At 36.9% G+C, this 26,775-nt stretch overlaps 1 protein-coding gene across 1 annotated transcript in view; it reads left to right on the forward strand.

The window, feature by feature from the left end:
* Positions 1 to 26,178, forward strand: part of HOOK1 (hook microtubule tethering protein 1) — a 27,702-nt gene extending 1,524 nt beyond the window's left edge. The window contains exons 2-22 of the mRNA XM_074152712.1: positions 4,272 to 4,357; positions 6,006 to 6,078; positions 6,408 to 6,458; positions 7,915 to 8,047; positions 8,671 to 8,738; positions 9,511 to 9,573; positions 9,960 to 10,043; positions 12,909 to 13,075; positions 13,677 to 13,817; positions 15,126 to 15,327; positions 16,041 to 16,151; positions 16,400 to 16,487; positions 16,572 to 16,632; positions 17,249 to 17,389; positions 18,032 to 18,119; positions 18,985 to 19,019; positions 19,621 to 19,703; positions 20,090 to 20,190; positions 20,549 to 20,650; positions 21,415 to 21,483; positions 22,561 to 26,178. Of these exons, the coding sequence (XP_074008813.1) occupies positions 4,272 to 4,357; positions 6,006 to 6,078; positions 6,408 to 6,458; positions 7,915 to 8,047; positions 8,671 to 8,738; positions 9,511 to 9,573; positions 9,960 to 10,043; positions 12,909 to 13,075; positions 13,677 to 13,817; positions 15,126 to 15,327; positions 16,041 to 16,151; positions 16,400 to 16,487; positions 16,572 to 16,632; positions 17,249 to 17,389; positions 18,032 to 18,119; positions 18,985 to 19,019; positions 19,621 to 19,703; positions 20,090 to 20,190; positions 20,549 to 20,650; positions 21,415 to 21,483; positions 22,561 to 22,719 (2,106 nt within the window). The 3' untranslated portion in view covers positions 22,720 to 26,178. The remainder of the gene's footprint in view (positions 1 to 4,271; positions 4,358 to 6,005; positions 6,079 to 6,407; positions 6,459 to 7,914; positions 8,048 to 8,670; positions 8,739 to 9,510; positions 9,574 to 9,959; positions 10,044 to 12,908; positions 13,076 to 13,676; positions 13,818 to 15,125; positions 15,328 to 16,040; positions 16,152 to 16,399; positions 16,488 to 16,571; positions 16,633 to 17,248; positions 17,390 to 18,031; positions 18,120 to 18,984; positions 19,020 to 19,620; positions 19,704 to 20,089; positions 20,191 to 20,548; positions 20,651 to 21,414; positions 21,484 to 22,560) is intronic.
* The last annotated feature ends 597 nt before the right edge of the window (positions 26,179 to 26,775 follow it).

Raw genomic sequence — 26,775 nt, forward strand, 5'->3', positions numbered from 1 at the left:
AAACATCCTTTCAACTTGATCTTCAGGCTTAATAGTTGAAAAAAATTGATCTTCTGAAGATGAGGATATTTGGGTAGGGGGGAATTAATTACTCTATATCTGAAGATAAGAGTGTTCTGTAACTCCCTCTGGTTCTAAAGGTTTCTCAATTTATTTACTCATTAATAATAGCAAAGAGATGCTCGTGATTTTGTGTGTTCTGCTGCCAGATCTTGTTTGTGGTTCTTTTTTGTTTTGTTTTGCTTTTTTTTTTTTTTTTTTTTTTTTTAGCAAATTCTGGATTAGAAAACATGCATTGTCCACCGCAGAAAGAGAAAATACGAATAAAAAAGTTATCTCTCCCTTCTGCAACCCGGATGTCATTGAATTTAAAGTTTTGAGGATGCATTGAATTTAAGGTTTTGGGGGTGTTACGGAAAAAAACATAATGGATTTAGATTAAGTTATAGAGGAAATGTGTATGAGTTTCCCAGGAAAATTAACTTAGTAATATCTGTGAAGATTGAACTCACAGGTTTGTTGCAGAAACAATTTTCTAAGTCGGAACGGCAAACTTTGTTTAGTTTATGTGAAGTGAACTTAAATATTTTCCATCTCTGGGTAGGAGTGGAGTGATAGTAGTAGCAGCAGTAGGCCTACTGATGCAGGAGTATCTTCTATGTTTAGGTGTCATTACAAGAGGTGTTTTCTTTACTGTAGTAGAGCAAAAGTTTCTCAAATGTCTTTCGGTACTGTAAAATGTAGCACTTCAACTCTACATTGTCTGGATAAAATGGAGGCCATACCTTCCCAGGAGTTGGTATGTTGATTTCTACAGGGTAATGTAAACAGTTTTGTTTAATGTACAGCTGTTTGGTGGTAGAGCCTTCAGGAGATCCAGAGAAAAGGCATTAAGTGTTCTGTGATACAGAATTAAATTTTCAAGTGTATGTTGTGAGCATAGTAGCTGGATGTCTGAGAGAAAAATATTTGCTCCTCTTGTAGCAGTGAGTGGCAGGGTGCATTTAAACTAGATCCATGAAATGCTCTTCAGCATGAGTAGCAGCATGACCTTGAAGCTATATTTAGTAAAACTAATCAAATTTGAAAAAAGATTAGAAGTGCTATGTAGTCCTGAAGTCTACAACTGCTTCTACCAATCTCCTTCCCATGCTCATTACCTTTATTGTTTTTGTAAGTACAGTAAAAATCTGTTGTGAGGAAATAATTGGGCTGGCGTGGGCTGGTTTGGACAACCCATAATTAATACTACTCTCATATTATTTCTAGGTGCTTATGTAGCTCTTAAATATATGGAGAAACTAAGACTCTCAGTCCTGTTTTTTGCTTAATTTTAATTAGCTGTTTCTATTCTGGGAGATACTGGCATACATAAGGCAGCATTGCATGTCACAAGGTTTTCTACAGCTTTGTCCAACTGCTCTACCAGGCTTGGGTGAGATAGTAGTACCTGTGTTTAGCAATTTCTTTGATTTACAAGGGGCTATATCCAAACAGCAGCATCACAATAACGTGCTGTAAAACTGAATTCTGGCATGCTCAGTCTTGACTCGTGAGCCTGCGTGCCTGTTCTTGCCTTGGCATTAAGGCTGCCCTAGTATTAGAGACCAGCGCTGTCAATCACTGCTGCTTCAGTGTGGGGTGTTCTGCTTAATCTTTTATGTAACCTACCAGGGATTACTGACTTCTCACTTGCTGGAACACAGGTTTTAAAAAAAAATACCTTTTTAATTGAAAAACAAATTTAATAAAAACCTCACTCTGCATTTTTTCCTCTTCTTGGCTTGATTAGACTCTTTCTGAATCAAGCAAACAAATATTCAGAGTACATGGCGACTCTTTATAAACATAGAAGGGATGGCAACTGCCTCAAATTCTTACGGCTGGGAACTGTGAGTTTTTGTGTGCTTTTCCACCACTCTGGTCCAAGTAGCTCCGTTTCCCATGCACACTTGACAGGTCACTCACCAGTGACCTCTGAAGAAGCTTGGAGGTTTGGGAAAGCCCTCTCACAGATGGACAGGTAATTTGGGACATTCTAACCTAGTAAATTTAAGAAGGCAATTTTTGCAGAGATTGTAAGGATCTGTTCTTGCTGCCATTGTATTTCACATATACATCTTTTAACAGTATTAGCAGCAGACTTTCGCCTTTCTATTTTATTAATTGCCATAAAGAAGGCTGAACTTCACAGAATTGCTGATGAGCTTTTATTTTCCTGAATAACCTTGTGATGAACTGACACACGTGGAGAAGTAGTGCTCTGACCTAGAATATTTAGCTCTGAGCTGATTGCTTTTGGGGGAAAAAGATATTGCAATTATAATAGATAATTCTGTCAAAATTATAAAATAATTAAAATAGTTTAAAAACCCCACATAATATCCACAGTGGAAAAACATTTTTAACATTGAGGTAATCCTGTCCTACACATCTTAAATGCAGGAAAACCAGAAAACTTGGAGGAAAAATTACAGTCTTTATGGGAAGTATGGAAGAGCTTCCCTATGAGAATTGGCTGAATAAATGATGATGGTTGGTCCTGGGAAAGACCCAGTGGAAGGAGATGGGTATGGTAAAGGTCAATACAGTCTTGAGCTCCTGGAGAAGACAACTGGGGAAGGGTGTTCATTATCTGCACAAGAAGCAGGGGAGGGGAGGTTGGCAGGTGGCAAACTCTGACAAGGGAATATTCTGCAGAATCTGAGTTTGTGGCTGCAAAAAGTGTCTTGGCCAAGCTTATGGAAGAAAACTTCACTGAGGACTGTTAGAGACAAATGTATTTATTGTCCCTGCTCCAAGGGTTCTCACAAATTCCTGGAGCCTGATGGAGTATTTCGCAGAGTTTGCGGTCGTTTTTTAGAGTCTGTGGAGAGATCTGAGAATCTGCCTCTGTGTTTCAAGGCTTTATACATGAAGCAGTCAGAATTACAGGCAGAAATTGGCAGAGCAGCAGCAGATCTGCCTATGGATGTGTAATAAACTAGGATTATACATCAGGTTGATGATGGGGTGCTTGGTTATTGTGCATAGAGCTGTCTGCTGGGTAAGTGTTTATTGCAGTGCTCTGTAAGGATGCAGACATGTCAAAGGTATTCATGTCGTTTGAATTGCTTTTGAGCAAGCTAACGGCAAAATGCTTCACCAATTAAATTTTAGTCCGTAGAATGGGATTTGCATCTTGTTTATGTAGCCCTACTACAAAGGGACTTTGATTGTACTTGTGCCTGGAAGCACCAGCTAGGATACAAAGATTGCATTTACCAAGTCATAGAATAGATCAGGCAACTTACTATAAAATTCTACCATCTATAATCTGGTTTTGTAATAGAGAAGAGTGAAAACCGGGACTTCATTGCTTAATCTTTAGAAAGAAATATATAGATGGGGTAAAACTGTGTCCAGCCCTGTGTTTAAACACTAGGTAGTGTGATGCTTGGAAAATAACAGGGAAGTATGCATATATATTAAATAGAAATACCAGGAATAATTATGAATAAAATACAACGTCCAGGAAAAGAAGTATAACTTCAGGTTTGGTAAAGTCTCTTGGGTTTTAGTAGTGTTTTGAATTTGCATATTTAAATGGGATAGTGTAATTTGTGAATTCCTGAACTGCAAGGAAATATTTTGCCAGCTCAAAGAATTTGAAATGGTTCAGTCTTTTTCAGCTATTTTCATATCCTCAACACGTGCACACTTCAGCTTCAACTTCTCTGGCAACTGTTTTTTCCACTGGTTTTGCATGATTTTTTTTCCTCCTTCCATTCCTAAACCCCAGATAATTTCAGGGGCCTTTATTGATGTCATGACTTCTATTACTAAATGCTTATAGTAAAAGGCTGAATTTATTATTTATTCCCTCCCCCCCCCCCCCCCCCCCAACTTTCATCCCTTCTTATGATACCATTTGATACCATTTTTTGTTTAAGTAGTTGTGTGTCCAGAGCAAAGCACTCCAACATAATATGAGGGATGGATAAATATGACTTTAGTTTCCCAAGTTAGTATTCCCTAGTAAAAGGAGTAGCATGAAAAAGCAAAGCATGGCAATACTAACTTTTTAAGCTACTAGTTATAATCAAGTCACAAGTATTGAGATAATTGGGTTGACTTAAAAAAATTAAATTGTTCAAAAAGTATTTCAGCCACTGCCTCAAGTAGAAGGGCATCTTGCTAAATGTTTGTGCCTCAAAGATGAAAAGGAAAATGGTAAGGGATTTGCTGTACCTGTCTACTGAGCGTGAAACAGTGTTTTCTCCTCTTTTTAGTTGCAGACGTTCCATACTGCTGCACCTTGCAGAGATGTTCAGGACTTGACTAATGGGGTTGCCATGGCGCAGGTACTTCACCAAATGTAAGTTGATATTTAAGTTTGAAAAAGATGTATTTAATTTCTTGAGGTTTTTGTGTTTGACATGCATAGTTGCTTTCTCCCATCCAAAGATTTTTTTTTGTATAGTTAGAGATAAATTTAGAGTAGACAGTTTATAGCAGAAGATAAAATATACCTTTATATTGTTGTTTTGGGGATGATATAATAGTTGAATATTAATGTGATAGAGTATCTCATTGCCTTCTCCATTCTAATACTGCAGTATTAAACTCATACTTATGGATAATTTGGGCAGGAAGGATATGATCTTATTCACTTTTTCCATCAACACTATTTCCATGGGTATCCATGCTCAGGCAATATGCTCCTCTTTGGAATAAGAAACTAAAAGTTCAAAAGGCATGTGTTTGTGCTCTCTTCCTCTTGGGATTGCTCGCTTGATTTAGGTGTAAGTTCTGAGATTTAAATGGTAACTTGTTAGTTGTGTGGAAAAAAAGAATTGTGCAACTTCAACAGCAATTTCATTATTTAAAATAATAGTGGGCTAATCAAAAGCAAAATCATTCGTATTTTATTGGTGTGATGACAAATGGTACTGGATTGAGTGACCCTCTAATTTTGAAATTTGCAGTTACTTCAGAGGGTTGTAACATGAGTCTTTTAGTGAAAGAGTCTCATGGTACAAGTCATCACTGCAATTTTATTGTTGTCGTTGGCTCAGATAATAGAAGTCTGCATTACCATCTCCTGCTAAAACTGTATTTTTGATTACAAAGAAATTACTTTAACACCACCCCTACCCTCTAACAAAACAAAAACCTGAAAAAACCCACCCCCAGAACCCACCCCCCCCATCTGCTTGAAAATATTTTAAGCATGCTGTGTAAAGACAGGGCTCACCCTTTTCTTGGGGCCTGGCAAAAACTGATTTAGGATTGCTTAGTGAAGATTCCCTGAGGGTCACTTCCCATGTGTTTGTGGTACTCGGCTGCCACAGGCTGTAGGCAGACCTCTTTACAACCAAGTTGGTTGATATGCAACTGGGGTTAATAATTGTCTTTTATTAGGTGCTTGGACATCAATGAATAAGCAGTATGGTGTAAAAGTTAAGATATTGTTAGATATGCTGTGATTGTACAGCTTGGCAGCTCGATGTATGTAAACACTTCCCTCAGCAACTCGTCCTTATTTGTGCTGGCGAAGTGAATATACTTCTGCCCAGGGGAACCAAAGGCATACAAAAAAATATGAAATGCCAGTAGTTTAAAATGTTGTAGTTTTTTCTTGATAAGTGCCTTTGACGAATTGTAGCAAATGTTGGAAAACCTAAAGGTAGGAGAGTAGGTGTGAAACCTCATGTCAGCATAGTCAAAAGAGGATGTTATTTTACAGCATTATGATCACTTTGTTAGGTATAAAAATTCAGCATGGCAAAAACCTAGCGGTACGTAGCTCAAGCACGTACAGAAATTCTTCCTGCCTTGGAGGGCATTGTCTTAATTCAGCCAGCAGGATGGAGATTTCCCGTGATATAGGTATAACTTGCAGTCTCCAGGGATTCATGCCTTATTAGATGCTGTAGTCAAACATCTGATGATTTAATGCTGGGAATCTGGTATCTTATTTATTTGTGTGTTTATTGATATTCCATAATTTGGTTTTGTTTCAGAGATGTTGCTTGGTTTGATGCATCTTGGCTAAATCGCATTAAAGATGATGTTGGTGACAACTGGAGAATAAAGGTATTCAAATGTGAAGTTAGTGAAAGTTTGTGGGGTTGGATATCATGACTGTCCTGAGACTACCTAGCAGTCCAAAAACTACAGAATTAAGCTCAGACTCTTTATAAGGTAATTTTAAATGAACTTGACCTGTCTGTTGATAGTACAAGTACCTTCCAGCATTGTTGCATGGGTTTTTTTACTTGCAATATATTTTTTTCCACTATCATTGCAGGGTCCTCTTGTACAGCTGCTATGTAAACATTTTAATATAAGTTATTATTTAATTTCAGCAAAACTAAGAATTCTAATAAAAGCCTGTAACCTTATCTTTCATGTACAACAACTAGTCCAGTAATCTGAAGAAGATACTTCAAGGAATTATGGACTACTATCATGAGGTATGGAAAAAGCAGCAATTTTTTTGTTGTTCTAATCGTTAAACATTATGATTCTTGTCCTCCTTCATCTAGCTTTTTGTTTCTTAGCAAAGTAATTTATTTTAAGGACTTCTTGGGCGGAAGTATATGATAATTACCTGGTTAAGTGGGAGCTGTGGGTGAATGTAAAATTAACTTGAGCAGGTGTATTTTAGGTAAATCTCTTGGAGTATAAGCTGGAAACTACATCTCTGTCATTGTCCAGGAGAATATCATAAGGACTGAGCTGCAGAATCCCACTGACTTTTGTGTGTGCATTTCGTATTTGCTTTTGTCTAGTGAAGTTTTAATCCTTTTCTACACAACAGAACAGATTCGGCAACCCCAGTCCGGGTTTTACAATATTCACTTGGAAGCTGAGAGAGAAATTACAAATCCTCCTGGACGTAGTAAAGGTTATAGTTTGTTTTCTCTCATACAGGATGAGAATGGTAGTCGTAAAAAGGTGCTGTAAAATAAATAACTGCTGAATTTTGCATGGGGCTTGATTACAGTTGTATAATGGGTATGGTATAGAAAAACTTGCCAAATTGTCTCATGGCTTCCTGGTCTCACCTGGATTTAGTCATGGTACTGAGTGCTGAGCCCTTCCATACTGCCAGGACTGAGGCTCTCTGGCAAGCCCAGAAGTAGAACTTCTTTAGGTTTATGAGGAGCTTTTTGAAGGATTAGGGAGCAACTGATTTTAAATGCCGCTTTTTGTTTTGTTTTGTTGGTAGAATAAATTAATTCTCTCATATTTGAGGTCTAGCCTAAGAACTTTTAACCGACTGCTGTTGTTTTTTTCACGTTTAAGAGGTCAGTTAGCTGGGTTTTTAGTTGCGAGACTTTCAAAACTTGTGGTTTTGCCAGAAAAATTTTATAGAACTCTTACTAAGTAAAAGTGCATAACTTCATTGCACTAAATAATTGCTAGGTGTTTTGTGTATATTTTTAATGCTGTCTACTTTATATTAAATTTAGGCATATTCAGAGGAAAAACCTGAGGTGCCAAGTATGGCAAAGGTCCTTGGTGAGCAGTGGGTTGAGTACCCCTTCCCCCAAACACATTGAGGGGATGGAGACAGACATTTGGAACCGTCATTTCAGGCCCAAGAGAGGCACAGTGTTTGACATGTGGGTTTCATGTGTGAAGCCCTCTGACAAATGAGTTAAGAACATCTGCTTTGCCTAGGCCTCTTCAGATCTCCTAATCTGATACTGCTATCCATGTACTCTGTCATAAGCCAATGTTTTTTAATGTGTATCTTCATGTTTAATGTTTAAAATCCTTCCCTTCCGTAAGTTTTATGGTAATAAACTTATTGATAACCTGTTTTCTCTGGATGCCTTATTGAGTCTAGATTTCTTACGCGATACCAGATTTTCATATTGGACAAAAGTGGGAGTTCACTTTCTCTCTTGCCTTTTTTTTCAGTTTTTGGGTCAGCAAATTTCAGAAGAGCTTATTCCAGACTTAAACCAGATATCTGAGAACTCGAATCCCACTGAACTGGGCAGGCTTCTGCAGCTTATTTTAGGTTGTGCAGTCAACTGTGAAAGGAAACAAGGTATGTGCTACCTTAATCGGGTCAACAAGCAGCAGGTGGCCTCAGGTGATTGTTAAGGTGTAAGAGATGTAGAAACTCTTCTTATGTATCAAAAAGCCTCTATTGTTAATATGTTGCATGACTGTTCTGAAACTGGAGTTCACTCAAAAGCAGAAAATCTATGGGAAACTTCTGTGGATAAAACTCAAACTTTGCTCAGGGTAGGTTTAAAAAAATAGTCTGAAGTGTGTGTGGATTATTCATACTTGTTAAAATATGTACCGAGACCTAAAAATTCTTATGCAAATGCAAATCAAGCAAATTAAATTAAAAACTTGTATTAGAAACTGCCTTTTGTTTATCTGCAGGGGCTCGAGACTGAATTAGTTGAGCTTTCTCTCCCCTTACCAGAGCTAATGTTCAATGCTGTGATGGCTAAGAAATCCTCAGCATGATTCTTAGTAGCATAGATGCGATTTCTAGATAGTCTGAAATGACTGCTTCAAAGATTGTTTGGGAAATAAGCCATCAGGCTACATTGGGAATGAAGATGCTAGGAATTACTTTTTTTATTAATTTTTTTTTTATTACTCAAGCTGTTAAGATGAATGTTGTCATGAGACACTACAAATTCTTTTTCACAGAACACATACAGAATATCATGACCCTTGAAGAGTCTGTTCAACATGTTGTCATGACTGCCATTCAAGAGGTAAGTAATAATTCATAGCCTATTGCTGTCATTTGAGAAGTCCGAATACCCATTTGTCGATCTTTGTGAATTCTTCCATCCAAGCAAAGGTCAGGGAAGAGTGTAAGTACTTCTCTAAACTTCTGGGAGGATCAGAACAAAGCAAGGCCCAGAAATAAATTGTAATGTGTAATTGCACTCAAGGTAGCAGTGGAGGTGGTAGTAGGCTTTAAAACTTAGCTGTAAAGACTACATAGTCAGTTTAATTCTGTAAATGTCCTGTTGGGAGAAATAAATCCATAAGCCTCTTGTATGTTGTATTCTGACTAATCAAACTTTGTTTCTGAAGAATTGTTGACAAACATACTGTGTACATCTTTGTACTGGAGATAAGTGAGAGCTATGTAAATGTTCCCATTGTTTGCTTAATGGCAATTAATGTGACACAAATAACTATGAAATTAATTGAGTGAAATTCTGTCCTCTGGTTCACTCAATTTTTAACTTGATTAGGGGGTAGCAATAATTTCAACAGATCACAGATTCATCCAATAAGATGTTATTGCTAACTTGGTTAATTTGGGGAGGGGACAGGTAAAAAAAAAAGTAATCTTATTCTAGATTTGTTTAAATCCTTTACTGACCATTAAGCAGTTTTGTTATTAATCTGTTTTGATATATTGAAGGGAATGCAAGGACATGGTAGAAAATACAATTCGTACTCAGTAGACGGTGAATTTACAGATATCTCACCTCTAATTTAACCTTCTTTTCCTGTGTCCTGTTTCTGTAGCTTATGAGCAAGGAAGTAACGGGTCCTTCCACGAGTGATGCTTCAAGTGAAATGGAACAGCAGGTAACTGCCTGATATTTGTTGTCCTCGTAGTTCAAACCTGAACAATAAGTTAGTATCTCGCTATCCCTTAAGTGAAGAGGAGGGCTGCTCTTCACAGAATCACAGAATGATATGGGGTTGGAAGGGACCTCTGGAGATCATCTAGTCCAACCCCCCTGATAAAGCAGGTCCAGCTGGAGCAGGTTGCACAGGAATGTGTCCAGGCGGGTCTTGAATGTCTCCAGAGAAGGAGACTCCACCAGTTCTCTGGTCAGCCTCTTCCTCGCTAGTCCTAAAAGTTAAAGAACCTCAACAGTGAATTGCACTCTTATGTCTTCTGTCTGCACAAACTGCTTGGTCTGGTTTCCACTCAGAAATGAATGATTGACTATCTTCTTTTTTAAAAGCTTAAAAAAGCTTTGGAAGATCTTCAGGAAGCACTAGCAGAAAAAGAAGAGTTGGCACAGAGATGTCAAGAGCTAGATTTACAGGTAAGAAACAACAAGTCACTTATTTCTTTAACATGTAGTGGTGCTGCTGTTAAGATGCAGAAATTCTGAAGGGCAAAGAGAATTTTGCATTTAAGTTTTTATGAGGATTTTTAGCTGTTTGTACGGGAAAAGCAATCATTCTGTACTCCCAAATACAATTACTGGAAATAGTTTTGTGTTGGAAGTGTAAGCTGTGGTCCTCTGCCAACTGTTAACTCAAAGGTGGTTTGATCTCCTAGCTCTATGTTTACCCTAGTAGCAGGTAGCCATACAAACAATGCTGTCATGGCTTTAGAAATTGCCCACTTCATTTTTAGTCACTGCTTTCTCTAGTTTTTTTTAAACTGTGTCCAAGAAATCTGGTTTGTGTAATAATCAGTCATTAGATTTAATCATAGGAAAATCATGCTGTTCTCAATAGGAGTTGATGAAAGACTAAAATTTGAAATTTATCTAAAATTTACTCTTCTTATACGCAGTTGCAACATGGAGGATATTTCAGGAAATAAAAATAATGGAAACTAATAGATCCTTGCTGACGTTTTCAAACCACAGTAAAAATAGCCCTACTTTTGTTTTTGATATAGAAGTTAATCATGTCTCTCTTTAGAAGAAGGAGGGAGGAGCTCATAACAATAAAGAGGAACTTGCATTTCAATCAGCTTTTTAAAGAAAAAACTCAAACAATAATCCATTTGTTAGCCCTAAGACTGATTCCTGTTTTATGGCACTATAATCTGAGAATAGAAAGAGGTTTATCTGGTAAGGGAGTTAATCTCAAATTTGATTCTGTAGAAAGAGAACGTTTGGGTGGTATCTTAGAGGATCCAGAGTGCTTTACTGGCGGTATGTGCCCCTGGGAAAAAAAACAGCAACCCAACACAAAAACAGAGGCCAGTTTTACATTTCTTTAAGATAGCAATGACTGGAAAAGTAGAATACTTCTATACAAGTAGCTCGTAGCTAATTGCCATGCCCAGGAAGCTGTTGTTAGAATTGAATTGATATTTCATTTCCTTTCTTCTTGAGGCAGCAGTAAGGCTTCCTAGTGAAAGCAGAGCTCTAAAAATGCTTGCGAGCAGGATCTGCAGGAGAAAATGATTTCTTTTAAATGGGCAGGAGGATAGATTTGACAGCTGAACTCACAGGTTACAGTTGTTAAACCGCAAAAAGCGTGTTCACTGTTCAAAAACTCTCTTCTAGAGGTGCTGGGTTAACAATGTACTTGCACTTTCTGCTTCCATGAGGGGACTTGGTACATCTCACTAGAGAAGTCCCAGGCTTTTTCCCCTCTCACAAACTTCTCTTTCAAGATTTCTCTCTTAATTAATGATAGGTTACACAAAGCCAGTTGCTCATAACATAGTGTGGGCCAGATAAAGGCATGAGAGGTGTTTGAGGGAAAGATGCTGCTTAGGATAAACAGATGAGTTTAACAGATGAGATCCTCTTTAATACTGGGACACCTTTTTTAAAATACCTCTTCATAATTTGTGTTGACTTTGACACAGCTTCTGTTATTCTGAAATAATAGAAAAGATGAATAAAAACCTCTGAGTTGTGAGAAAGTTTGTTTGGTTGTTTTTTTTTCAGTCTGAGACGAGTGTGGGGGTTCTTTTAATGTTAAAAGTGTGAATGTTGTGGTGTTTAAGGAGTGGCTGGACCTTGAACAGGAAGTATTACACTGAGCAAGGCTCAGGTATGCTCTCTGCTCACAGATGTGTGTGTGTGTGTCTATAGTAAAGTGACATCTGATGTGTAATAAAGGAGTGAACTAGAAAGCCAGCATCTAATGAAGTGGTAGATTAATTACTGGGGTTTTTTTCTTACATCTGTTTGGGAGACTTTTAAATTATGATCACAAACTGTTTCTTAATATTGCATACTTTAGGCTATATCTGATGTTTTATCTAATAATGTCGTCATCATATGCTGGGGATTTTTTTTTAATTTTATTTATTTGAAGCCATAATATTGACTGACGCTTCTTATTTAAACTAATTCTTAATAAATTCACTTGTAAGGTCTCAGTCTTCCTTGATATTTTCCAAGAGTATAAGAAAGGTAGGTTTTCTTTGTGATTCAGGAAAACATAACCCGAAAAGCATATTGTCCCTGTTTAAATGCCAGTTAACTAACACATGCTACGTGCTCTTATGTTTGACAGGATGTTAAAATTAACACAACAGCTTTCACTAGAAAAACTTTAAAGGTTCTATCCTCTTAATCCTTCCCTGTTTTTATGGCTGTTAATATACTTACTGTTTCAATGAAGTGTTGTATTCTCATTTGCTTAGCTGTGAACACTTTCAATATCAAACTTGTTTGATTGTTGCAAAAAATGCATGCTCTATATGAAGCTGTCTAGGTTTTTTTTTCTTTTGCGTGTGTGCTTACTGGCTTACGGCGCCTGAAACTGCTTCTTGCGCAGCCATTCACTGCTGAGCGCACGGCAGTACTGTGTTCGTGTGCTAGCCGGTGCCATCCTGCTTTTTATTGTTAAGTACAAGCAAGATGGAGAGTAGCTTTACACCAGTCCTTAAAAGTTTTGTTGATTATGGTGTCCATGGTATCCTTTTTAATCAAAGTCCCAGTTCCTCTCCATATCACGTTGTCTGCCTTTTACCGTGGTTTCAGCTCCAAAAATTTGTCTTTTTTTTTTAGAGGGACTTTTCCTTTAGTGCTTCATAACTGTCATACACTAAAGCATCTGTATGCTCAAGTATGCTATGTGAATTACATTCTAAAATTTCTAAACGCTCAACCTTTTTCATAAACTAATTTGGTGATGTACTGCTGTCTTGCTTTAGTTCTTTCCAGTTGGAGACAGGTCTTACAATGTCAATGCTGTTTTATCTGCACTAGGTGGCTGCCCTCCAGGATGAAAAAAACAGCTTGATGTCAGAAAATGAGATTATGAATGACAGGCTGGATCAAATAGACGACTCTCTTGATGATCCAAATACTGTGGTTGCAAAAAAGTATTTTCATGCACAGTTGCAGCTGGAGCAACTGCAAGAAGAAAACTTCAGGTATGAAATGATTTCTCTCAAAAATCCCTCTCTAGTCATGTCAAATATATCCTGAGAATTTCTGGTGTTCTCAGGATTTTCCATCTCAATTCCTTTTTCTATAAAAGATTTGTATACAGATATGTATAAACGTATTTGAAAAACAGTCCTTACCTTTAAAAAGTAAGAGAAACTGTAACTTGTAGAAAATATTATAATTGCCTTATTGTAGTCATGTGACACTTCAAAAAAAGGTGATGGAAAGAAGAAAATGAGTGCTGGAATTATTTGTATGTAAACAAAACAAAAACCCTTAAAAATCCCCAAGACCACTGTATCTTTTTACTGTATTGATTTCTTTTACACATTAGTCTTTCTCCCTGTGATCTCTGTGGGGGGAAAAAATAACTTTTCATTTGATCCCTTGATACTGATATAGTAAATTTGTAGTACGCAATCCATTATGATTTACCAAAATGTTGCATGCTTACAGTACTATTTTTCTGGTTACTTATATCAGTAGGTTTCCTTTGTCTCATTTGTTTTTAATACTTCTAGCACTAAGTGAAAAATGTATAATAATGTTGAGTTATTAATAGAGTTCCTGGTTTTGATCTCATAGACTTGAAGCTGCAAAAGATGATTATCGTGTCCACTGTGAAGACCTAGAAAAACAGCTGATTGAACTGCAACATAGAAACAACGAACTGACCTCTTTGGCAGAAGAATCTAGAGCCTTGAAAGATGAAAATGATATTCTTAGGTATGTGATAGAGAGAACTCCCCACACACGCATTAGGAGGATTTAGTGACTAAATCCAAGGCTTTTTATTTAACAAGATTATTTTTTTTTCCGAGGCTTTATTTCTGCAGATAGATCTTATCTGAAGGAGATCCAAAATAAAAGTTTGAAAAGGGCACCTCGACAAAGCAGAGATGGAGTGGAAGCTTTCAGGCATAGATTCTATCATATGCATAAGAATAGTAACATGGAATTTTTCTGTGAAGCAGAATTAATTGATACAGATATTATTCTTCTTCATGTGGGATGAAAGGTGAAGTTCTGCAAGAATTAAGAAATTTTTAGAGGTGGTGGCATGTGCATTGTTATTAAGGGGACATTTGTGTTGACAAGAAGCTGCCTTTTCTGATGTAGAAAAGCGTATGTGCAGCTAGACCTGTGACATATAACTTTTGGTGTCAGCATTCTAGGCTAGACTTAGATTAATAACATGATAAACAGAAGGAAGATGAAATGCACAATAACCTTAATAAGAATAAAATTCCATTTTGGGTAAACCACGTTAAATACCAGACCACACAAGAAATATCCAAAGCAAAATATATTGCAAAAGCAGGTCTGTTATTCATAGAATAGTATGAATAAAACATGGAAAGAAAAGTGGTTTCAGGTGTTTAACTTTATAGTGGTTCTTAAATAACATCTGAAACAAATCTTAACTATAGATTTTCTTCCATAATTTTCTTGTACTAGATTGTAGTGATGTGAGATGGCAGATATAAAACACAGATATGAAAACTAATTTGTGTATTTATGATCCAGATATTTTCTTACCACGTAGATTTTTGTTAATGATCAGCTGGTAATTCTTGGTCATATCTGCTAATGATCATTTTTATAGTGCAGTTATGTTCTAATTATGTATAATTAGGTCTAACCCTGCAATGAGAATGTCTGCGTGTTTTTCCTTACCAGGTACAAGTACTTGGAGATGACTGTCTATCACAGGATGTTGTGTTGCATTTATATTGCACCCCACAGAATTCCGTAGAGATATTTGACGACATAACCCTTGCTTATGCTTCTGGCATACGAACGTCAGTCTTACTCCCACTTAACCTTGTGCTGATTTCAGTTTTCATAAGCAGTCCTTGCATAATTCAAGTTTGCATTGATTATGCATTTAAAAATAAAACAATAGGATTTAACTCTGCTGTTAAGCACATTGTATCCCCCTTTGAAAATGGCTTGAATGTGTATGAATGCAGAATTTGACTTTTTTAATCTTTTGAAGAAGCAGACTCTTCTCATTCCTGTTTATACTTTTAGGGCTACTGCAGACAAGGCAAGTAAGCTGGAATCAACTGTTGAAGTGTATCGTAAAAAGCTTCAGGATCTCAATGACTTCCGCAGACAAGTCAAGTCTCTGCAAGAAACAAACATGATGTATATGCACAACACAGTCAGTTTGGAGGATGAACTGAAGAAAGCCAACGCGGCACGTGCCCAACTGGAAACCTACAAAAGACAGGTAAGGCTGCATCTATACTTAAAGTGTTACTTTTTCCTCAGACAGTTGTCTTAATTAAAATAAAATTATTTAGCTATGTTTCAATGAAAAAAAATTGAACAGCTTAATTTAACAGCCCCTGGACTTAACCTGTATTGTCCCCTTAGAATTTCTTATTTGTTAAAACTCCTTCGTATTCTGCTATTCACTTTCTGTTTTTCCCTGTTTATTAAATTAGCAAGTTTAACTGTAGTTGCCCCCTCAACTGATTGGTTGTCCTTGCTTTCTGGGCTTTTCCTTCCTCTCTACTATAACTGAGGTAATTTGTGTGCCTGGGAGAGCTTGTTCAGTTATTACTGAGATCACTTGTATGTAATATTCTTAACTTTCTTCATGGAAATTTATTTTAAACTGTAGAAATGTTATTTCAATTTAACTTATTTCAGTAGTAATTAAGTGATGCAGGAGTTAAATATTTAAAAAAAAAACAAACAAACAAACCCCAAAAACCACCACCAAACAAAACCCAAAAAGCAAAGCAAAACCAAATAAAAAAACAAACAAACAAACCCAAAAACCACCCCAAACACAGATACCTCCATCCCATCTTCCCTAAGCTTGGAGGACTAGCTGTTTATGTTGGCTGAACTGGGCAGGAGTGAAGGTTTTTAACGTAGCTTTTAAGGTAGCATCTTGCAACATGCATGTGCTGAATACAGTATTTTTATGAAAAGGTCCAGGAGCTGCATAACAAACTGTCTGAAGAATCAAAAAGAGCTGATAAGCTCGCATTTGAAATGAAGAGACTTGAAGAAAAACATGAAGCTTTAATCAAAGAAAAAGAGGTAAGTCTCCTGAGTGAGAGTTTATCTGAACATCTAATAAATCTCCCTCAAATGCTCCGTTTGAGGAAAACCTTCTCAGAAGTAGCCATAAAAATTAAGTTTAGCACCTCGTATGTGTGTGTATGAATACACATTTAAAACAGAAAATGTGTTAAAATGTGTATGTGTCAGTACTAGTCCTAATTAATGTTATTTGATCTTAAAATGATGCAGTATGACTTAATTCCACCTCAAATATATCTTCTTAGAGACTGATAGTGCAGTGTGATGCATTAAAAGAGACAAATGAAGAGCTCCGGTATTCACAGATGCAGCAGGATCACCTGAGTCAAACAGGTATTGCTTTATCTTCAGAGGCTTTTTTATGTATATTAGTGATTTCTTTAAGTTTGTTAAATCAAACTTCCCATGCGATTTCAGGTGCATCTCGTGTTAAAAGCCATGAGAATCTTGCTGCTGAAATTCTGCCAGTGGAATATAGGTAAGGCAAAAAGGTTGAGGTGGTTTTGGGACTTTCATGGGTTGGGAATTACAGTGTTCCCATAAAAGTTCAGTATTATTGGCAACATGACTCTATCCCATGTCCTGCTTTCCCTCCATGATGCTTGTCTGAACCCCTCATGTAGCTGTTAATAATTATTTCTCCATACTATAATTACTTTGCATTTTTTGTTGAAAGCATATCAGATCGTTGTATATATAGTTTGGCTTGAAACATTCTCTTTAAGGAGCGAAACAACTCTTAGCTTGCCACTGGCAGAAAGAATAAATAAATAATATGCAGCAAATAAGACATGACAGCTAAAGGCTGGCTAATGTTACTTTTAAAGTCTGGCAGACTGAAACATAAAGGCACAACAAAGTCTGGGTTTGAAGTGCCTTAATTTAAAACTTGGTTCACATCTCTTAAATTGTTGTGGTGTTTAAAAAACGTAAGTTACCTTTTAACAAAAAATGGCATTGTTACTCCAACTATATCCTTAAGCAGAACTGGTTTCGCTCACTGTAAGGTTGGGGGAGTGAACAGGAATATTGCCTCCTACTCTTAGTCACCTTTTTCTTAATTAATAGTGACTTCTCTGTTCTTTTTGATTCAGAGAAATGTTTATTCGTCTGCAGCATGAAAATAAGATGCTTATGTTACAACAGGAAGGATCAGAGAATGAACGTATTACAGAGCTCCAGGAACAGCTGGAGCAAAAGCATCGGACGGTGAACGAACTAGAAACGGAGAAAAGGTGATGGGTGAAACAGCATCTTAAAATATAGTAAAAAGTGGTTTCTAGACCTTCAGAGCAGCCTTGTGGCTTGCATCTGTGGAGTAGCACTGGGCGGAAAGCCAATTACCCGTTTTCTTTCCCCAGTGTAATCATTAACGAAGGGTTATGAAGAAGCAAGGAGGAAAGTAGCTTAAATACGGTGTTATAAAATGTGGCAGAGGTGTGTGTGCTGTACTCTGAAAAAAGTGTTGCTTATAGGACACTCTCCTTAGCTCTGAATGATTCTTGGTAGACCAAGAGAGGATGCGAACTCTATTTCTAGAATTTCAGACTAAACATGTTGTAACACTGGGATATGGTCCGAATGTCTCTACCAGTTAGTGAATGCTAAAAGCAGTTTACCAGGATATGAGAATTTGGGATAGTTAAGTTTGCTCAAAACTTAAAATTATTCTAGGTCTTTCATAATAAAATGTTTAATAAAGCTGCCATGTGTTTGTTTCAGAAGTTCAAACTAAAAGCATTTGAAATCAGTTTCTTTGAAGCTTAAGTCCTGCTGGGTAGACCCTCTGAAACGCTATCATCCAGACTTGAAACCGAAATATCTAACTGTCTGTTGTGATCTAGTTAGATGGCTAATAACTGTTTTCTTCCTCAAAGGCTAAATGAAGAGCGTATCGGGGAGTTACAACAGCAGATTGAAGATCTGCAAAAGACTTTACAGGAGCAGGGATCCAAGAACGAAGGAGTAAGTGAAAGTTCAGGCTTCTTGACCTTGAGGACATCTTGCCAGTTTTCTTTAAAATCCTTTAGCGTAACATCAAGTCATTTGTTTAGATGTGCTTCTTCTTCAGTGTGTCTAGTGCTGATAACTAATAAGGAGGCAGGATTGTGGTTTGGTGTGTGATTTTTTTTTTTTTTTAATTTTTTTTTTTTTGGCTGATTTGGGTTTTTTTTTGTTTGTGGGTTTTTGTGGCTCTTTTTTTTCCTTTTAACATGCTAGTTTATGCAGTAGTAAGAGTAAGTGAGCTTTAAAGCCCCTTTGGGTCACTCAGCCTCTCTCAACCCAAACTCACACCTTCTCCCACCTTTCAAAAGACCCTACAAGCAAAGACCTTAAACAATTGAGGCTCTTCAGTGTATTCTAAGAACTTTCTCCTGCTTGTTTATGTAACACAGACTTGGCTCCACTGTATTCAGAGCAGATGAGTTTAGTCTCTATAGTATGGGAGTCTGCGAGACCCCCTCGCCAACTGCATTTTGGTTGAAAAGCTCATGGTTTATGTTATTCCTTCCCCCCTGCTTCCTTTACGGAACTGTAACTCTTCTACTTTCTACTTTGCTTTTAAAAATCTCTAGTTTTATCATTAAATGCTAGTACAGTGAGAACAGCTTTAAAGAAAAAAGATGCTGGAATTGATATCTGTGCGATGCTAAAAAAAAAATTATGAATGCAGATACAGAAATGCATGAAAAAATGCTGTTTTCTTAGGGTTAATTTGTTTTGACTTATTTAGGTGTGCTGAATATTCTTGGCTGACTTGTAAGAGCACTTTAACATTGCATGGTATCAAATACTGAAATATAACTGAATTTTAACTGTTTTCTTTCAGTCTAGCAACCTGAAGCAGAAGTTGGCAGCACACATGTAAGTAACGCACATGCATCCACGATAGCTTATTTATGCTAAATAATTTGACTGTTGTAGCACAGAAACTGCCTAAGTCTTTGTAGGGATGTCTTGTTTTTCTAAGACACTGAATTGAGAATCACACATGTAGAGAGTTAAGTATTAGTGTTCTAGGTTTGTCTAGTCTGATCACGATCATCTTGTAATACTAGCATCCATTTAACTATCTCTTCATCACCAATAGCATTTTAACTGCTCTGATTGTATAACAAAGTGCTAAAACAATCACACTTACTGCACTCAAAAATGTATTTAGTTTTTCTGAAACACTTCCATCCTTTCAGCAGATGTAGTTCCTGCTAAGGACATGCCAGGGGAGTTTATTGTTCATTTTCTTTTTTGTTTCTAATTTTAGGTAAATGAGACTCTATTAAAAAGTCACAACTTTTTATGGTTCTTCAAAGATACATACTAATATTTCTACTTAAACTCAAAAGAATTGCCAGAGTTTAAAATAGTTGTTTAAACACTTCCACAATCAAGTTCTGGTTTTCAGCTCTTAAAACTGTGCATGAAATTATTGGTGAGCTTAATCCTTAGCCCAGACTTTCATTCACAGGGAAAAGTTGAATGAAGTTCATGATGAGTTACAGAAGAAAGAGGCTGATCTTGCAGAACTCCAGCCTGATGATAGTCAGAACCGTAAGCTGTTTTGAGTGGAGTTTTTTTTAAGTTCCTTCTGAAATGATTCCCATAGCCACTGGGCTATGGGATACTTGTCTGAATAAGGCTTTCTACTATAGCTTAGCTTTAAACCTGAAGTGGGTGTGGGGAGAAGGGTTTTTTTTTTGCTTTGTGGTGGGCAGGGAGAGGTTCATGGGGGCTTAATTTTGTTGAATAGTACTATACAAAATGGAAACTCAGAATCAGGTGGGACCTTAGGATACAACTGAAACAAAAACGAGAATTGAGGTGATTGTGTGGTAGCTAGAAAGTTTATTTGGGGGTGGTTAAATCAAGAGAACACAGAAGCCTTGAAAGTACCATGCCTATTCTTATTTTGTCTATCTTTTGATTTCTGTAAACAGCCCAGAAGATTGGAGAGCTGGAAGCAGCATTGCGGAAAAAAGATGAGGATATGAAAGCAATGGAAGAGAGATATAAAATGTACCTTGAGAAAGCAAGAAATGTGAGTGACATATTTCTGAACGTATACATTCCCCCCTCATAAATTGTTAAACAGATTGATTTGAGTCCCCCAGCTCCCAGTTAAAATCAGTAGCTACGTGTTGCATTTTCAGTCAAACTGCTCGACTGCAGTCAATTAAGTGTATGAGAGAAAGGGGTTTAGGCTACAGCATGAGATGCATTAATGATTCCTTTGTACCCTTTGATATCTTCTGTTGTACAGTGGAGCAGCCTAGTTTTCATCATAATTGCCTGACTAGTGCTCTGTCTGTTTTCATATTTCTCCTGTGAGCAAATGAGATGCAGAGCTGCTGAGAATCAAACCTGACTTGTAATGCTTTTTATTTTGCCTTGTACAGGTGATAAAAACCTTAGACCCCAAGCTAAATCCCGCATCAGCAGAAATTATGTTGCTCAGAAAACAGTTAATGGAGAAAGACAAAAAAATTGACGCACTAGAGGTAAAAATTTACATATATTTAATAATAACTTCTAATATGTTCTGCTGTCTCTTGTATTAGATGCTCAAGTTACTGTTTCCTAATGATCCAGTACCCTTCAGTGCAGACTATCAACCCTAGAGATTTTTAGTTTGGCTTCTTCAACCTTGTATCTTTGTATAAGTCCTGTCTGAACAGTTTACTTTCCAACAGTGTGTTTCAGTGTACCACTGAAACTGAAACAATCTGGATTCTTTCTAAACCCTCTGAAAAGCTGTGAGATACTGTAACACAGCAAAAGTATTAGTCTTATGAAGTAACTTATACAGAGCTGTGGAGTCTGACCTTTTTGAATAGTAACATAACTTAGTCTGTATGAGGGACTAGGTATTTGAGCAGTGACTTGTTTAATTTACTATGCCTATGATACCAGTGGTTTCATGTACTGGAGTTCTTGAAAGTATATAGCAGAGTAAAACCTTTGACTTTCAGGTAAAATAATTACTAAATTATTTCTAGACTTTCTGATACACCCTGGATGTTCATACATTTCGCCTCCGCACACCCTCAAAGTATGTTTCTAAGCTGAACTGCAACTTGTGTAAAGTATATTCTCTTCCTGAAGTAGTCTATAATTTCTCTCATAGTAATTTATGGAAGTATCTTTGTTTATACTTCTAAGCCTTCTAGTTATTTTGCATATTTCAGCATTTCTCACTGGAGCATAAGTTTATGCAGATTATTTTTGTGGTTTAATTGAGATTGTCTTCTCTGTCTGCTTGCAGGCTGAATTCAAACTTGCTAAGTTACGTGATTATGAGGAAAAGCTAATTGTAACTGCATGGTATAACAAGGTGGGTCAAAAGCTTGTTGGTATCTCAGGAATCAGAAGAACGCATTTTGCTAAATTAAGCAGCTAAATCTTATATTGCCATTTTTTTTTCTTCTTAGTTTCACTATAAACTGGTGCTTAGGAGGGGAAAGCTAATAGCTTAGCTACTTGTGGTGGAAAAAATGAACCTGCAGATTAGCATGGCCTCATGTCTGAAACCAAGCAACTAAGGAAAGGAACAAAGCCTGAGGGCTCCAGTTTAAAATGAGATCACTCTTCCACTTACTAATTCTGACTTGAAGCCAGAATGCAAACTTGAGTGAGTTCCAGCTGGAATTTCCAATCCTATTGAGATAATGTCGAGGCTGGTATTTCCCAAGTTTTTGATAGCAGCGTAAAGGGAAAATACCTTAACAACCAACTGTTTTGTGAAATTATTTTGCTATGTTTTCTACATGTCTTCTTTGCTTTGGAACAGGAGAGTTAAATTTGGCATAGGCCATGACTTCCATGTTAGTAACCTACTATTTGCTGCCACAAGCTTCCATCTGGATTTAGTGGGCTAAATTCCTGAATGTTCAATAGCATTTGTTGTGGAAGCTTTTCGGCTTGGAGGCCATGGTTCAAAAGCTTTCCAGGCTTCTGCTTTAAGATGTTCAGTGCCTTTAGCACTGTATTTGTGAAATAAAGCAAATCTTCTCATCCTGCAGCAGCGTTGCAAAGGTTGATAGAAAGTTTGACATTGGATTGCTGCGAAAAGGACTGGAGGAAACTGTTCATCTTCGTATGAAGCAATGTTTAAATAGAGTTTAATAAAGAAACACTGGAATAGGAAATTAAAAAAGGAAAGCAAAATTAAGTGGCTTACTTGATAAATGAATAACTTTACAATAAGCTAAAATTAACAGATTCTACATGAATGTGAATGAATCTTATTTTCTTCAGCCTTGGTTCATACCTCTTACGGCAGCAAGACAGGAAATACAGTGAAAGAAATTCTGTGTGCAGACTAAGTAAGCATGAGGTTTGTGTCTGAAAGATGGCCAATTTTTTTATTCTGTTTTTGCTATATTGTAAATGTTGTTTAACTTATTTGCAGAGCATGACTCTTCAGAAGCTGGGTATGGAATCAAGATTAGTTGGCAGTAGTGGTGCCTACAGAGACGGTCCTGGACGCTCGTTCCTAGCTCAACAACGTCATGTCACCAATACCAGAAGGAATCTCACTGTTAAAGTACAGGGTGCAACATCTGACTAAACCACAAGGACCATGAGGAAAACTTACATGCTAAAGTGTCCTTAAATGTTATATAACTTCCACTTTACCTACTTGATGAAAGGGGAGGTTAGAATGGTGGGCAACTGCGAATTCAACATCAGAACATATCAAGAAGTCATTAAGTTGATCAGTGGTGCATCTAGAGGTAGCACATAATTTTCCAAGTAGAAGCAGATTTAATAACTGCATTATGTATTTACAAGCACAACTTAAAAGATTTATATTTGCCTTCAGAATATATTGTAAATATAAAAATTGGCACTATATATTTAAAACTTTATTTAATGGGTTTGGGCTAGGAAGTTGACTTTTGTAATGGGAAGATGTTATACAAAAATGTACTTCAGGAAACTGGCAATATGGGGCATTTTTGCTGGGCTCTTCTAAAAATAAATTTAAAAGATTGGTACCATTTTAAAAAATACTTTTTTTTTTAGAATACAAAGTATAATTTTAAAAGCAAGAAAATACTTGCATTTGTAGAAAAAAGGAAAAAAAGTATAGTACGAGTTGACTTGTTACATAACAGAAGACAGGATTTGTTTTGTCATCTCAAGTGAGAAGCAGAATTACACATTTTATTTAAAAAAGTAAAGATTAAGTTTGTGAAAATATATATATATTTAAGGAAAACCTGTCTTTAAGATGTTGAATTCACTAAAGCCAAATAAGCTGTCTTTTCCTATGTAAGACAAAAAGCTATTATAATAATTCAAAAGTCTGGGCTATATTTTAAAAGTCTGGTGTATTGGTACACTGCATTTATTTGCAGAAAGGGGCTCAGATGGGAAGGAACCCCATTTATTTCCAGCTATTTATACAACCCTGTGAATAGAAATTACTCTTCCTCTTTTTTTAAATGTAGTTTCACTTCAGTCATTCTGAACTAACTGCGGTAGGCAGATGAATGAAAGAGCTTTGCTAGTGGTTTGTTGGCAAAGGGAGAAAAGTGCATAAACTATATTATAGTTTTGCAGTATCTGGATTGAAGAGGATGAAATGGGATTTGATATCTGAAATTTGTGTGTGGGAAGTTGCTATCTTTCACAAAATTTGTGTCACTATTTACCAAACGTCTTATTTTTATTGTGAACTGTATTTTTTAGGAAAATTCTTTGCAAACTGTCTAGAACAAATTAATTATACCCATAGTTAAATAAAATAAAATTACAGCAGCCCTTAGAATACAATGAATACACTTAAACTAAGTATTTGAGGGTGCTGTACCAGTCCGTGATCTAGTATAAAGCTCAACCGTATGCGTGACAGAAAGCATATGTTTGTCTTAGCCATTAATGCCGTCTTTGGTTTGAGAGTGGGGTTCAGCTTTGCAGAATTTAAGTTTCAAATTGTGAAATTTGAGTAGTCTTCCATTTTGCATGCCCCTCAGTATGGCTGCTGCTTTGGTTTCTTGCTTCCACAGCTGCTTAAGTTCTTTGTTGGGCATTGCATGCAATGCTAGAGAAAAGGGAAATACTCATTTTTAATACTTAGCCAACATTGCTTCTCTAGTTGTGGTGATAGTTTTAGTGCTGTACATTCAACAGAAATTTCCTCTTTCAAAACTTGTGTCTACACAAGACGTTGTTTAAAAGCCAGTCTCATGCTAAGTGTGGTATGAGCAGAGAACATACCAGACAGACTGCCGTTGGACAGTTGTGTCTGCCAGGTTGCGTTCTTCAGGACTCTATGCTTCCTTGGACTACCTCATGGGTTTTGAGGTCTTTTATTGCTGCAGTGATACTATTGGGGTTTGTATTTTTAAGGTACAGTTGCTTGTTGAATCTGTTAGTGGCGTGGGAGACAGTGGTGAGCAGTGGAACAGGAGACTTAAGTCTTAGCAAGATGCTTACGTTTCTAAAGCCTGGTACTTTGGTGTGTTTTAGTGAAATGTGAAACTGTCACTGATGGTGTTGAGTGGGTCTCTTAACCCTTGTTCTTTACAGCATGGAAACTTTCATGGACGTCTTTCAGATACTCATGTAGTTAGTAGGCTTTGATGCATTTGTGTTACTTCTCACAGTAGTAGAGCTGTGTCAATAGTCATATCGGGTGCTGAATAGTGAAAAGCTTGGAGCAAATGTCTTTGATGTACACTTCTCAAAACTGCAGACCCTGGGACCAAAAATGACCAAGAACCTCTATATCATTTAATTGGAAGCTTGTCTTCTGACTAGTGATGGAAGAATTTACGTATGGAACTAGAGACAGGGATCAGCCTTTTTCAAGGCAAGGTTGTCCCCAGTAGTCTTATTGGGGTTGCCAAAAATTAATCAGGTTTTCAGGTATTGGATGAAATTTTAATATTTGGCACTTTTCCAAACTGTTAAAAGTTAAGCCTGTGAATATAATTTAGGTGTTTCTTTGGGATTGAGAACCTGTTTAAGAGTGGCTTTTCTATAACTGGTTAAGCTTGGGTTACGTCCTATGAATGAGGAACCGATCTGTAGAAATAAATATTTAATTATAATCATGGTGTTGTATTTGCTTCAGCTCATCTGGCTGCACAGAAAGGATTATTAGAGTAAGTATCATTTTAATGTTAATTTCATTCATGTCAAAAAAAGAAGCTACTAGCAGTTTTGCTGTGTTACAGCGGGGTTGTGTGCAACACGTAGCAGGAGAACAACGTTGAGACGATGTTCTCTGATGCAGTTGCACCATGGCTGAGGCAGGATGAAGAGAGCGGCTTCTTGTCTCTGCTGCGAGATGAGTTTGTGTCATGCCCAGACAGCACAGGTGGAAACCGATTCAAATTATGAGATGACATCACTGAATATTGCTGAATTTAATCAGCTTTATTAGTAACTTTAGCCAGTTTCCAGTAAAACGGGTAATAAAGATCCAAAGAAACAAAAATACGTTCTGATTGACATATCACTTGTTAATATTTTTTTTATATAAGATTAACCACTATGAAAGAGAAGCGTTTTGTAGCAATAATACAAATTTTGGACTAGTAGGTTCTCTTACTCAAGGCAGATCAGGCAGCAGTTTTGAGAAGATTCTTTTGCAACGACTGTATTATAGTGGATTAAGAAATGTTCACCGAAAATAAATTTTCACCTAACTGATTTTTTGGTTCATTAAAATATATATATATGGGTATTCTATTTTCAACAATATACACTTACTTGGAAATAAATAATATAAGCAATACTGATGTTATATTTAGGTAGCCATAAATAGTTTAGGAATTAGAAAATGAAAACAATTGTTTCAGAGTTGGTAATGTCTAGTAAAGTAATTTTCTTAACTTTTTTGCTTTTTTCCCTTCCCTCACTAGTCAAGCTAGAGTTAAGGGTTTCAGTGTATCAGTGTCTACATCTTCTGTTTAAAACAAATGTAAACACTGTGTTGCATAGAACTTGAAAAATTGCACTAATTTTTAAACTTTTGGTTTTATTTTTTCTTCGGAAAGAATTTTTATATTCACATAAAGATGAAAAAAAAAAAATTAATTCTTTGGTGTCTTTATTCCAAGCGATGTATTTAATGGTCCCCGGCTGATGTAAGCATCCGTATTTCTGGGCAACATATGAACTTGGGTCTTCATGTTGATATCATTACACCATCTAAAATAGGAGATATGTAACATGTCTGTGTAATGAGCGTATGTATGTTGTGCTGTAACAACAAATCAGGGTTGTGTTACCTTCCCCTCCTCTTTGCAGTTCATTCCTGCTTCTAGTTCTGCTCCCACCCAGAGCTGGTGTCCTCTGCTGGGTCTGCTCACGGTCATCTGAGAGCTGGGCAAACGACCTTGCAAAGTGAAAAGACTAAGACCCACCACAAATCAGCTGTTGAGCGACTTCAGTGATCGAATATTGCTTCGGAAATCAGTTTGGATCTCTGCCTGCTCTCCTCGGCCCCACCTAAGAGGACATAGAGGACAGGTACACACCTGTAAATCACCACGCTTGTTATTATTTGCCAAAAAACCCCGTCTGCTCTCTTCAGGTCTTCCTTGCAGGTTATTTATGTGCTCAGTTCCTAGTCTGGTTGACAGCTTTCATGTTCCCTGAGCTCTAACCT

The sequence above is a fragment of the Numenius arquata genome, chromosome 8 (assembly GCF_964106895.1).
Source record: "Numenius arquata chromosome 8, bNumArq3.hap1.1, whole genome shotgun sequence".
NCBI classification, from domain to species: Eukaryota; Metazoa; Chordata; class Aves; order Charadriiformes; family Scolopacidae; genus Numenius; species Numenius arquata.